Source organism: Crotalus tigris, unplaced genomic scaffold, assembly GCF_016545835.1.
Source record: "Crotalus tigris isolate CLP2741 ecotype Arizona unplaced genomic scaffold, ASM1654583v1 scf7180000019483.1746242, whole genome shotgun sequence".
NCBI lineage: Eukaryota > Metazoa > Chordata > Lepidosauria > Squamata > Viperidae > Crotalus > Crotalus tigris.
The window spans coordinates 58,105-72,250 of NW_024097562.1; the positions used below are offsets into that span (position 1 = coordinate 58,105).

The 14,146-nt window shown below is 41.4% G+C and overlaps 1 protein-coding gene across 1 annotated transcript in view; it reads left to right on the top strand.

Moving 5' to 3' along the window:
- LOC120316821 (cyclic nucleotide-binding domain-containing protein 2-like) overlaps positions 1 to 5,073 on the top strand; it is a 61,961-nt gene extending 56,888 nt beyond the window's left edge. The window contains exon 14 of the mRNA XM_039362886.1: positions 4,956 to 5,073. Within this exon, the coding sequence (XP_039218820.1) occupies positions 4,956 to 4,986 (31 nt within the window). The 3' untranslated portion in view covers positions 4,987 to 5,073. The remainder of the gene's footprint in view (positions 1 to 4,955) is intronic.
- Positions 5,074 to 14,146: the final 9,073 nt, after the last annotated feature.

Sequence of the window (14,146 nt, forward strand, 5' to 3'; positions counted from 1 at the left end):
GTCTGCTTTTAGAAAGAATAAAAGGGTTGGAAGTGACCTTGTAATGTAGATCTTTTAGTTCAACCCTCTAACTTCAGCAGGAGACCCTATACCAGTGGTTCTCAACCTTTTTAATGCCATGACCCCCAACCGGTCGTAAGTCGAGGACTACTCAACCGGTCGTAAGCCGAGGACTACTCAACTGGTGCAGCACCGTTTGCAAAATGGGACTTTTGGCGGGCTCAGCAGGGCAGAGACAGCCTGGACAATTCCTATTGGCTTTTGAAAGCCAATAGAATTAGACTCTATTCAAGAGAGTCTATTCTATTGGCTTTCAAAAGCCAATAGAATAAAAGGGAGTAGCACAGCTAAGGAAAAGGGGAAAAAAATGGCGGACTGCGTTGTTTGGCGATCCCCGTGAAATGGTCGTTCGACCCCAAATGGGGTCCCGACCCACAGGTTGAGAACCGCTGCCCTATACCATTCTGGACAAATGGCTGTCCAATCTCATCAGGGATGGAGCACCACAACTTCTGGAGGCAACCCGTTCCATTGACTGATTGTTCTCATTGTCAGAAAATTTGTCCTTGTAGCTTCGATCTCTCTTCGATGATTTTCCACCCATTGCTTCTCGTCAGGTGCTTTGGAGAATAAGTCGATTCCTTCTTCTTTGTAACAGCCCTTCCAACTACTGGAAGACAGCTATCATGCTTCCCCTAAGCCTTCTCTTTGATAGACTAGGCCAGGGCTTTTCGACCTTTTCACAGATTGTAACCCTTTTAGGACATGACAATATTTTGAGTACCACCCATGGTTAGCAAAGTGTCAAAAACTTGACGACTAAAAAAAGAGGGGGATTTTGGGTTTTACTGGTTAGATTCATATGTTATTGTAGAAATGGCTAGTTTATAATATTATGGAAAAGTAAAAAGTTGAGGTTCAATGTTAATGCTTCCTTCTACTGCAACAGAGGAAGTCAGAAGTCAATGCCTTTTATTTTTCCCTTCTCCCCCTCACTTTTTTCCCTTTTTCCTCCCCACTATGTTCTACTATTTGCTTTTGTGTTTTTGTGTTTTATTCTATAATTTCATAAAATGTTACAAACTGTAAAAAAAAGTAATTTTTTGGGTGGTGGTTCCTTTGCTGAATCACTTTCCCTTTACACTGACAAATGTATGATGAATTTCTCAATATTTATTAATATGCACCACTACCTTGATGGTCAGGTGGCTGGTCGGTCCTGCTTCCTCTCTCCCTCTTCTCTCCCTTTCTCCTCACTCTTCACTCGAAAAAGCCTCTCTCTCACACACACATCTCCCCAAAAGCCTTTCCTCTCTGCCTCTCTCACACACACACCTGCCCCAAAGCCTTTCCTCTCTGCCTCTCACACCGCTTTTCTGAGAAAAGCTCTTTCTCTTCTGACTCTTTCTCCGAAGTCTTTTTTTCTCTCTCTCCCTCTCTCTGTCTCCTGCCAAATCTGCCTCCTTTTATAGCCTCTCCTGTCTCCGCCCTCCTCCTCCTTTCTCTTCTGGGGTTGTCTTGCCCCAGCCGCCCTGCAGCTCCCGAGGACTCTCTCACAGCAAGTTCTGTGCTGCACCATTTTGGCTGGTTCCCTCCCCCAGCTACCCTTGTCCAGGCTAGGCAGGGTCGCGTACCACCTGCCAGGTGCCAATGTACCACCAGTGGTACACGTACCACCGGTTGAAAAGCCCTGGGCTAGACGTACCTAGTTCCTTCAAGCATCGTGTGGTTTAGTCTCCAAATCCCTTAGCAACCTTGTTGTTCTTTTCTGCATCCTTTCTAAGGTCTCAGCATCTTTTTTGTACCGTGGTGACCAGAACTGGACGCAGTATTCCATGTGTGGCCTCACTAGTGCAGTGAGTCGTGAAGTCATTGACGATGTCTCTCTGTCTTATATGATATTACTTGAGGCTAATACTGAACATGAATGAACTCAGATCTAGGTATGAAAATTCAAGGACAGTCACCACAAATAAGGAAAACATGATCCAGGGAGATGCTGTCATCTCACACCCAGAGAAGCAATATTTTTTACCAATGAGTCCGCCTGGATGACATTTCCCCCTTGTAACCGAGGCCTCAGCAGGATCCAACGCTTTTATCAAAATGATGGCAGCAGTGTCACAGCACAAGGTCTGCCCTTTTCATACTTATATAGAATGTCATGATATGCATATGCAAGGGGCAGAATGTATGATACAACATTTTTATAATTCTCCCCCACACTACATTCCCCCAAAGCCCTCTGCAAATTCCCAGCTGGACCACAAATTTGTTACAGCAATACTCTGAACAAGGCAATACTCTGATGTGGTCAGCTTCATCCCCAAGAAGGAACAATTCAAACTGTTAAAAGATGTTCTCTAAATTAAAGCTCAGATATATGCAATTACAGAGTCCACATTTTTCCTAACACAGTGATGGGGAACCTTTTATGGCTTCCTTTCAAGACAACATATCATCAGCTAGGAGTCCTATGTATTGTAGTGGCACATACTGAGGCTTTATAGCATTGTAAAACTTTACAAAAAGTGGAAACGTGAACCCTGAGTAAAAATTATCCTTGGGAAATACAACAAACAGTAGTCAGTAGTTGTATTTGTTTATTCTTTGGGAAAATCCCAAAGCCTTTTATATCTTAAACATAACATTTATCCTCACATACCAGTCAGTTTGTGCTTGTAATCTCCACCAGATTAGCCTAGGACAGTAATGGCAAACCTTTTAGAGACCGAGTGCCCAAACTGCAATCCAAAACCCACTTATGCATCGTCGGGTGCTGGGTGGGTGTGGCCCATTGGGTGGGTGTGGCCCATTGGGTGGGTGTGGCTATGCTGGTAACAAGAGACTGGGTAGAACTAAAAAGTTCAATCAATCAACTCCAACTTTGCAAGATCTTTTTTTCCCCCGCAAGAAGTTGAAATTGACTGATTGAACCTTTTTTTTTTTTTGCACATGGCGGCAGAGGCCTAAACCGAAAAGGTTTTATAAAACCCAGCTGAAGGCCTAGGACTGGGGCGACTGCACGCGTGCCCATAGAGAGGGTTCTGAGTGCCGCCTCTGGCACCCGTGCCATAGGTTCGCCACCGCTGTCCTAGGAGCTCATCTTCTGGGTCTTGAGAAAGCAGATGGTTGCCACCTTCATTGGATATTATTTGCTGTGTCCTAAAAAGGTGGAGATAGCTGATTAATATCATAAACGGCTTTGCTTGTGGCAAATGGCTGTTTTGTTGGTAAAGTAAGACCATGTGTAGGAATGACATTGCTTTCTACTGGAAAGATGACAGGCAGGCCTTGTGCCTTAGCAAGGGATGTGGTGATGCCATTCAATGGGACAACTTTGGTGACCAAGAATTTGTGATGCATATAGAACAGTGGTTCTCAACCTTTTTAATGCCGCGACCCCCAACCGGTCGTAAGTCGAGGACTACTCAACTGGTGCAGCACCGTTTGCAGAATGGGACTTTTGGCGGGCTCAGCAGGGCAGAGACAGCCTGGACAATTCCTATTGGCTTTTGAAAGCCAATAGAATTAGACTCTATTCAAGAGAGTCTATTCTATTGGCTTTCAAAAGCCAATAGAATAAAAGGGAGTAGCACAGCTAAGGAGGAAAAAAAAATGGCGGACTGCGTTGTTTGGCGACCCCCGTGAAATGGTCGTTCGACCCCAAATGGGCTCCCGACCCACAGGTTGAGAACCACTGATATAGAAGGACCCTCCCCCCTCCCAGTAGCATTAGATAACCAGTAATGACAAAAGATTATGCCTAAGAGCTTGGAGGACACCACTAAAATAGGCAATAGTTGGATGGCATAACCAGGCGACTGATTTGATAAAAGGCAACTTTTGTTTTTCACTGCCTGGCAAAATGTTAATTGGTGTAATGATCTTGAGAAGAGCAACATATCCTCTTCCTGGATACAATCGAAACACAGTTCAGCTTGACACAAGACACAAAGAATATGCCTTAGTTGTTGGTCAGTAGTATTGACTTCCATTCTACAATACCTCTTTGACTGCAGTGTATAAATAAGAAGCCATCAAACTTTTGCAAGCGAAAAAGAAATAATATTCTAGCTGAGAAGAAGGAAGAAAAATATGAAGAACACTTGATAGACAGACTGGCTGATACTATTGATATAAACTGGCACAGAAATAGATGCTTCATGTTGACGAAAGCAAAGTGTTCTTTGTAGACTCTCCTTCCACTTTTAGAATCCAAAATTCAATATATTAATGTTTGCTGCCCACTGTCTGCATAGGATATGAGAGAATGATATTCCTTTTTTTTTTAGAGTACATTCTTGTATATGTATATTTGATTGTGGAAGCTTAGTTTTAGCTTACATGATGCTTTTTTTGCTGTTTCAAAAATTTAGTATAATTCTATCCCTTTTTCCGCGTTCATTAATTTAACTCTTGTTACGGCTGAAATAAAAATAGTACACCTTGTCTCTGGCCCTCTGGATATGACAAAAGTCCAATTTCTCTATTGACATAATCCTACCTTCCCACAATAAAACTTCCTAATCCTTTACTTCCTGAAAGGAATGGAGCATCACTCACCTTAAAGCAGGCAGAATGAAATTGGAGAGCATTAAAGTGAAGATCTTGACAGAGTTATTCAGGAACCATTAACTAGGCAAAAAAGAGATGAAGCATTTTTTGAAATCCAAAATGAAGTAACATTCAGAAGCAGCTCAATCAGACTTTCAAAATCAATCTCTCCCTCTGAGGTAGACCAGAGCAGGAATCCATGAGAAGGCTGAAGTTAGTTTTATTGAGATTGATTATGATAACAGATTCTTGCATGTCTCATTGTCCACCTGCTCAGTGTATGAGGAAGGCATCTGCCTGACCTGCTTCCAAATCTCATTGTTTTGGACTTAACTGCTTCAACCCTTTCCACCTAGGTTCCTGCATATCTCAATCAAGTTCTTCTTTATCCTCTACAGCATTGGAGATATCAGTAATTGCCTGAGTTAAATCTAATAAGGAGCAAGTCAAAAAGGTAGTGTTGGAAGAAAAGTCTTCATCATGGTCCAGTCCAAGCCGGGAATAAACAACATGGCGACTGCTTTAGAAAGAAGGCTGCAGTTTATTGAAGAGGATTGCCAGACAGAAAGATGGCTCTGGCAGAAAAGAGAAGTGAAAAAAAAAGGATTGAGCACACGTAGGAAGTGGGTTTTTATACCCTCTGGAGCCTTTTGTTTGGAATTGTTCCTGTGGCATGAATTTTAACCTGAGTCTGAGTGTGCCTTTCTGGTATTCTGATGGTGATGGATTAATTTTATTATGTCCAAAGGTCATATCCTGCTTCCCTGGGGCTGATGACTCTTAAGAGTTTGGATGGGGTATGTAGATTTTAGGTCTTTGTCTTCTTAATCTCCTAGTTCTGTGGATTTACATCTGCATCTCTATAGAGCTGGTTTCTGCTTAGGGAAGGGAGACCTGGGACTATTAAGAAAAACTGGGCATGCTTTCCTGCATTTTTAAGATCCTTTGAGGAAATATATTTTTCTGCTCTTTTAATATTTCCTTCTCTGGGGGGCTGACTTCCCACAGTAGCTTACCAAAACTGAAGATAGAATCTCCAGCAGATTTTACTTTGTCTCTTATAACAGAATATACCTGAGGAGTTGGCCTACACAAGTTAAATGGCCTACACAACTCTCCCTTCTTATCCTTCCCTTCCAACAGAATCAAGTGACTCTGGAAAACATTCTACCGAATGGTTAGGTGGGCTTTTCAGTGATATACAGGTAATCCTCAACTTACAACAGTTCATTTAGTGACCGTTCAAAGTTACAACGGCACTGAAAAAGTGACTTAGGACCATTGCTCACATTTACGACCTTTGCAGCCTCCCCACGATCATGTGATCAAAATTCAGATGCTTGGCAACCGGTTCACACATACGACCCCTTGCTACATCCCAAAGTCATGTGATCCCCTTTTGCAGCCTTTTGGCAAGGAAAGTCAATGAGGAAGCCAGATTTACTTAACGACAGTGGCAAGAAAGGTCGTAAAAGGGGGCAAAACTCACTTAACAAATGTCTCACTTAACAAGAGATATTTTGGGTTGTGGGTTAAGGACTACCTGTATTGCCCTCCTTTTAAAGTGCTGCTGATCCCCCAGGCAGGTGTTCCACCTCTTGGGTAGCCAAGACAAAACAACATTGCCCTAGGACTGGAGGCAGAAGGCCTTAAGCCCCCTTCAGATTTACTCCCAAGGAAGTACAGCTCTTGGTTCCCTTAGCAATGAGATAGGAATGAAATAGAAGTCACTTAACGAGGACACAACCCTCAAAAATTAACACAGAAGCAATTTTTCAACTATAGCAAGGAGGAGGTGAGGATGAGCAGTGTTAACTCCCAATATAGTCCGTGAGTTTTTAGTTCCCGTGAGTTTTTTTCCAGTTCACGTTGTACATGGGGTTTGTATCCTACACAGACTGACATTTCCTCCAGCTTCTTCACGTATCCCACATTAACTAGTAACAGCAACATGTTTAGCTTCGTGGACTCTTTAATGGTCCCCAGTTCATTAAAGAACCCCGGTGGCTTTCCTTTAATGATCTCTGTAGTCAGACAATGCTGAATAAAAGTTTGGTGTAAGGTGGAGGTAGGAGAATTTGGGGTGTTCTAAACCACAAGTTCTAGCAGGTCTAGCTGATATAGTCACTTAACTGAAGTGCATTAGTAGTTCAGAAATATCTGGAAGGTCAAACTCCTGCTCCAGTGGATTACTCCTGCTGTTTAATTATTATCTGTTTTAAATTATATGAGTCTGCAAAAATATATTGCAAAAACCAAATCAGAAATATTACACACACACACACCCAAAAAAACCCTAACGGTAATTTCCGGGGTTGGGGTTTTTTTTTTTTTTTGTAGTTTCGTACACCATTCTAACCTGGTAATGCTACTGATTTATATAATCTTAGTTATAAGATTATAAACCATGCCCATTATGTTCAACTCCTTTTATGCATTATACTGAAGTACAGGTAGTCCTCGACTTACAACATTTTGCTTAGTGACCATTTGAAGTCACAACGCTGCTGAAAAAAGGGACTTACAGCATGACCATTTTTCACACTTACAACCGAGGCATCATCCCCTTGGTCACATGATCAAAATTCAGATGCTGGTTCATACTGGTATTTATGATGGTTACAGTGTCCAGGGATCATGTGGTCACCTTTTGCGGCTGTTGAAAGAAAAATCTTCATCAGGGTTCAGTCCAAGCCAGGAATAAACAATATGGAGACTGCTTTAGAAAAAAGGTTGTAGTTTATTGAAGAGGAGAACCAGACAGAAAGATGGCTCTGGAAAAGACTGACCACATGTAGCAGGGAGTGGGTTTTTATACCTTCTGGGGCTCTTGAGGTTGTACTACCTGTACTTTATCACTTTTTTCCATTTTTTTTTTTGGTCATCAAGTTTTTGACACTTTGCTAGGCGACTGGTGGTACTCAGATATTGCCATATCTTAAAAGTGGTACAATGGGTGAAAAGGTTGAAAAGCCCTGCTCTAGGACAGGGGCGGGGATGGGAGTGTGGCTGGCTCAGGAATTCTGGGAGTTGAAGTCTACAGGTCATAAAGGCGCCATAGTTCCCCACCCCTGCTCCAGAACCAGACTCAGAAGAAGCAACGTATCTGTTGCTGTGGATAAGAAAAACAGGAACCTGGACATGATGCAATGGAGACGATACTCCTTCGGCTCTTTCATTTCATTTCAAGCGCAAATTGTCAGACTTGGTATGGCGAAAGACATTGCTCCCTTGGGGAGGACGTGGCTTTCTCCTCCTCTCACATTATGAACTATAAAAGTGGGGAGACAAGGGTTATGAACCTGAACAGTCAATGACCATTCAAAGTAAGACCATTGACCACTCATGAGGGAAATATTGTTTCTAGGCAAACTGCATGTCGGAGCAATTAAACTTGGAGAAAGGTAATAACCAACAGTAGAGGAGCCTCATTTTTCTCCTGCTTATCTCTTCTCCACTGCCCCCATTTTTAATGTTCAAAAAATAAGAGTGTCTTCAAGAAAATATACCATCTTCTGTATTGAAATATTCATTTTTCCAATGGAGACCAGAAATTCAAAAAAATGGAAAAATGGTCAGAAGTTGGTATTGAAATAGTGCGCATTTGCTTAATAATTTGATTCTAAATAAGTTGTCATGGGGAAACAGCAATCAATAGGGATGCTTTTATTAGATGTGAGCAGTTTAGCTCATTTCCTGTTAATTTAATTAGATGCCTTCTCCCTGTACCCCTAATGTCCTATATCCTCTAATTATGGAAGAAGGGCCATTGTTTCTGGTGATACCGAGGGATATCCTCTACCCTTCCTTCCTTAATGGGCTGCATTGAGAGACCTGCACTGTTATCAGTAAAGGATGCAAGTATATAGTGTGTGGAACATCAAGTTTACAAATAATGAGTTAGGTCTGTGCAAACTCTGATAGAACCAGACAGAATGTAATTATTGCTGTTTTTCTTTTCAAAGTACATAGCTCACTATTCTCCTGTCTAAGGAAGGAAATAACAACCCAAACAAAGTGTCCATTACCAATATTTCTCTTGCCCAATATTAAGGTGACCAACTTTTTTACAATGAGAAGGAGGACACAAATAAATTGAAGAAAAAAAGTGAGTCTAATGCATGCGTGTGTGCCGTGTCATGTTTCAGTAAGAAGTAAACAAAGCCACTTGCGTGTGGCGCACTCTTGCATGCGGCACACTCTCTCAAAACAATTCTCCTGTGCGGAGCGCATGCGTCTCATAATCGCGTCTCGCCGCATTGTACCGAGCCTTGACGAATCGTCATGTCAAATACAAATATGTCACATTACACGCAACGGATCAGATCAGCATCGATCGAATACGGAGATTTACAGATTAGTCTTCAAATATCAAAAAGGAGGACATGTAGGAGGACATCTTTCAAGAGAGGACAGAACTTACGAAAGGAGGACTGTCCTCCCTAAAGGAGGACGATTGGTCACCTTACCAATATGCAGAAGGTATTCTGTCACATTTTGTTTCTTGTCTGGGATTATTGGCTAACACAGTGATGGCGAACCTTTTAGAGACCGAGTGCCCAAACTGCAACCCAAAATCCACTTATGCATCGTCGAGCACCGGTTGGATGTGGCCCATTGGCTAGATGTGGCCAGTTGGGTGGGTGTGGCCCATTGGGTGGACGTGGCTGCGGTGGTAACGGCAGACTGGGTGGGACTAAAAAGTTCAATCAATCAATTCCAACTTTGCAAGATCTTTTTTTTTCCCACAAGAAGTTGAAATTGACTGATTGAACCTTTTTTTTTGTTGCACATGGTGGCGGAGGCCTAAAGCAAAAATTTTTTATAAAACCCAGCTGAAGGCCTAGGACTGGGGCGATGGTGCGCGTACCCACAGAGAGGCCTCTGAGTGCCGCCGCTGGCACCCGTGCCATAGGTTCCCCACCACTGGTCTGACGAATAGACAATTTTCACTGAGTCCATGAAAGAGAGGGGGAATTACTCAGCCAATAGAAGTGAAGTTTTATTCCACCAATTGAATTTGGGAGCATTGCTATGTATTTCAATGGAACTCACATAGGAAAACTTACACTTACACTGAATATATTTTTCTTGTAAATGTTTTGGCAAGACCCTTCAGAGAAAATTTCTAAGATACTCACAAGTGGATAATTTTTTCTGCTTATCAATGACTGATTGTTTTAAAGACTATTTTTATGTTCTGATCAGGATTGTTTAAAACAGTGGTTCTCAACCTTTTTAATGCCGTGACCCCCAACCGGTCGTAAGTCGAGGACTACTCAACCGGTCGTAAGTCGAGGACTACTCAACTGGTGCAGCACCGTTTGCAGAATGGGACTTTTGGCGGGCTCAGCAGGGCAGAGACAGCCTGGACAATTCCTATTGGCTTTTGAAAGCCAATAGAATTAGACTCTATTCAAGAGACTCTATTCTATTGGCTTTGAAAAGCCAATAGAATAAAAGGGAGTAGCACAGCTAAGGAAAAGGGGAAAAAAATGGCGGACTGCGTTGTTTGGTGACCCCCGTGAAATGGTCATTCGATCCCAAACGGGGTCCCGACCCACAGGTTGAGAACCACTGGTTTAAAATATCTAATTTGGATTATGATGCACTTCTTAAAAGAACTTTTTAAATTAGATAATCTATCAAGGACTGTTTCAACTGGTATAGTAAAAGTTCAGAGTTTGGTTACAAAGGAAGTTACATAAGCCCAACCTATGGCCACAATCGGGATCATAATTTCCATTGCTAAGTGAGGCAATTATTAAGTGAGTTGCTCCCAATTTTATGATCTTTTTTTTTCTGCCAAAGTTGTTAAGTGAATCACTGCAGTTGTTAAATGAATTGTGAGATTGTTAAGCTGATCTAGCTTCCTCCATTTATTCTGCTTGTCGGAAGCGGGCTAGGAAGATTGCCTATGTTGATCACATGACCTTGAGGTTCTGCAACCATCATAAATACATGTCAGTTGCCAAGTGCCCAAAGTTTGATCAACGGATTGTGGGAACGCTCCAATGGTGGTTAAGTGAGAAGCCCAAGTAAATCACTTTTTAAATGCGCCATTGTATCTTTGAATGGTCGCTAAACAAATGGTTATAAGTTGAGTATTGGCATTCAGTGTTTTTCCCAGATCTATCAATTTGTGATATTTGCACTAGCACTCTAATCAAAATATATTCCCATGCTGAACAGTTTTTCTGTAGTCTTTGGAAAAAATATATATGTTTGAGACTTTTCCTCATCCCATTCTCTTACATGCCCTCCCCATTTTAGTGGCATTTTCCCCCATCCTAGAAAAGGTCATGGCATTTCAAGTCTTCAGTCCCTGAGAACTACCAGGAAACTTGAACCCTTCAAGTAATGAGTTGTGTCTGCCTTGTCAATAGATGGATTTTACTCTAGGGCAAAAATCAAGTCCAAGAAGCATTTGCCCCATCAGTGCCAGTTTAGTGGGTACTGGAATTCAGCAAATTAGTAGAAAACTAATCTTCCAAAGGGCAGAGAAACATGATAAGCCACACAGGCTGTTGTCATCCTTCAAATATCTGTGTGGCTTTCCACCGTCAACCTTTATGATTCAATTAAAAAAACCGTATTCCTTATTTATTAAGTTGGAAAGCAAGCCATTGCATTCACTATCCGTTCATTCTTTAGAGCAGTGGTTCTCAACCTTTCTAATGCCGTGACCCCATAATACAGTTCCCCATGTTGTGGTGACCCCCAAGTGGGTGTGGCCACCAATAAGAGGGAGTAGGACAGCTAGGGAAAAGGGAAAAAAAGGGTGGACAGCGTGGTTTGGCGACCCCCATGAAATGGTCGTTCAACCCCAAATGAGGTCCCGACCCACAGGTTGAGAACCACTGCTTTAGAGTATTTAGTCCAACTACAACAATATAGAGCATTTTTTTCTCTTGAAAAATGGCCAGCAGTACTGAATATAAATGAGAATCAATATACAATAATCAGACTATATTTATCATGTGTTCTTGATTCAATCTTCCCAGTAATAAAAACATGTGGATAGAAATGCCACCAACTTGGCATTGTTGTGGGTTCTACCAGGAGTATGTTTATACAAAAACAGGGCAGATTGTTATTTTTTTTCAAGTCTTTCTCCAGATACCAGACAGATTTAATTAACAGAAGCAAGCTTAGCAAACATTTTATAAACAAGTAAATTTTAGGAACCATGGCAATGAGGTAGGTGCAGGGCTGGGCAGGCAAGGTAAGTAGGAAATTAGAATATTGTAGAAGTATACAGTATATGCTTCTACACAATCCTCTACAGAGGGTAATGTGAGAGGCAGGTGCATCAAGAAATTGCTGTCTAATGGTTCTTGCATCTGACATTGGGACACAAGAAAAGTCACACCAGTGTCACTTTTTGCAGTGTTGTCTGTACTTTTCTTCCCTTACAGATGAAGCACAGGAGAGCTTCAGCAAACCCTAATTCTGTTGTGTGATCTCTCCTGATCCTCCAATATAATGCCAATGTTTAAAAAGAGACATAGATCTGAAAATAAGATTAATGCCAGAATCTGCCACGATCGTGTCTGTTTAAACCACAAAAGATCAGTGTTCAAAATGAGCAGTCTAAAACTGGAAATATCCTTTTAATAAGGATGTGTTTATTCCTGTGAGATCTGCACATTAATTGCATGAAGGAATTAAACTCAGCCAGATACCAAAGCACATGCTCTGGTCTCCCTTATCGAATATCGGTGTGGCTACCGAACACCCAGAGCCCTGAACTTGATGGAAACTGGATCTCAAATGCAGTTGAGCTGTTACTGAAAATTAGTAATATTCTGGTAATAGATAGAGAAAAGTAGAGAATTAGAAATTTAGAAATGTAGATGATTCTACTATTGTTAAGTTAAAGTTGATAAAATGAAAATAGCAGCAGAGGTTCAGGCCACAGCCTGATCTTTACTCACTGAGGCCAAAATGTTGACATAGGTTGAAGTGCCGCAAAATTAATAATATTGGGAACACATGATGCATACAGTACTTGATCAGCAAATGATCGATACAGTACTGACTAATCAGGATAAATTGCAATGCCCAAATCTGAGTGAATCAGTCTTAGAGGCATGAAGCAAGCTATAAAAACAGCAGAGCAATCTCCGGGGTCCTGAATGATGCAAGCTTGGGTCTTGGTCATCTCAGCTGGGATCGGCTCTCTCATTCGCTGATAAGTTTCAGGCCCCAATGTCACTCAACCGTTTCTGTTTATGTTTACATCACTGTTGGACTTTGAAACCATGACAAATTCTTCACAGACTAGAAAAAGGGCTGAAGAAATATCTACAGACTCCTCACATCCTGGATATAAACTGTTTCAAATTCTCCTCTCAGGATGCCACTATAGGGCATCATATACCAAAACTACTAGACACGAGTTTTTTCTCCATGCCATCACTCTGCTAAACAGATAACTCCCATAGCACTGTCTTATGCCTAAAGATATTTATTTACCTAGTTAGTAGGGCAGTATTGCTGTTATCCTTCTCATCTTCCTACTATCTTCTCCTATTGGTATCTTATGATTTATCCCTGGTTTGTATCTTATGATTTATGATTGTTTCTAATGGTTTTATAATCTATGACTTATCGCTTTGTTGTTTGTATGTACACTGAGAGTTTCTGCACCGGAGACAAATTCCAGATGTGTCCAATCACACTTGACCAATAAAGAATAATTCTATTCTATTCTATTCTATTCTATTCTATTCTATTCTATTCTATTCTATTCCATTCCATTTCATTCCAAAATGGTGAAATGAGGTGTTATTGATTCAAACTGTACCAATATACTTGGATCACATATAGTTTTCAATTTAATGACCATTTGAAGTTATGATGAACCCTAAGAAAGCTACTTAGGACCCAGTTTCAAAGTTCTGATATTGTTCCCTCCCCCATGATTACATGACTGTGGACACTCGGCAATCGGTCCACATTTATGGCTGTTTGCAGCATCCTGTGGTCACATGACCATGATTTGTGACATTTTTGCCAAACACTGGTGCTTGCTTCTAATTTTTCGGCCAAATCAGTTCTTATAACAAACCATGTGTTTGCTTAACAACTGCACTGCTCACTGAACGAGTGTGACATTCGCTTAACGACCAGCGTGAAAAAGATTGTAAAATGGCCAGGCTGAATGATGGTTGCAACTCTCAGACTTATCTGTAATGCTGAAATAATAATGAGTGAAATTAGTGAAGTTACTCGGATTAGTGAAATGAGACTGGAGCCTTCCTTTTCTCTATGTGTTTTCTGATTAAATGTGGGTACTTCCTATTTTAAAACAATTTTCCCAACACGAGACCTGAAACCTTAAGCCAGTGGTTCTCAATCTGTGGGTCGGGACCCCATTTGGGGTCGAACGACCATTTCACGGAGGTCGCCAAACAACGTAATCCGCCATTTTTTTTCCTCCTTTTCCTTAGCTGTGCTATTCCCTTTTATTCTATTGGCTTTTGAAAGCCAATAGAATAGACTCTCTTGAATAGAGTCTAATTCTATTGGCTTTCAAAAGCCAATAGGAATTGTCCAGGCTGTCTCTGCCCTGCTGAGCCCCCCA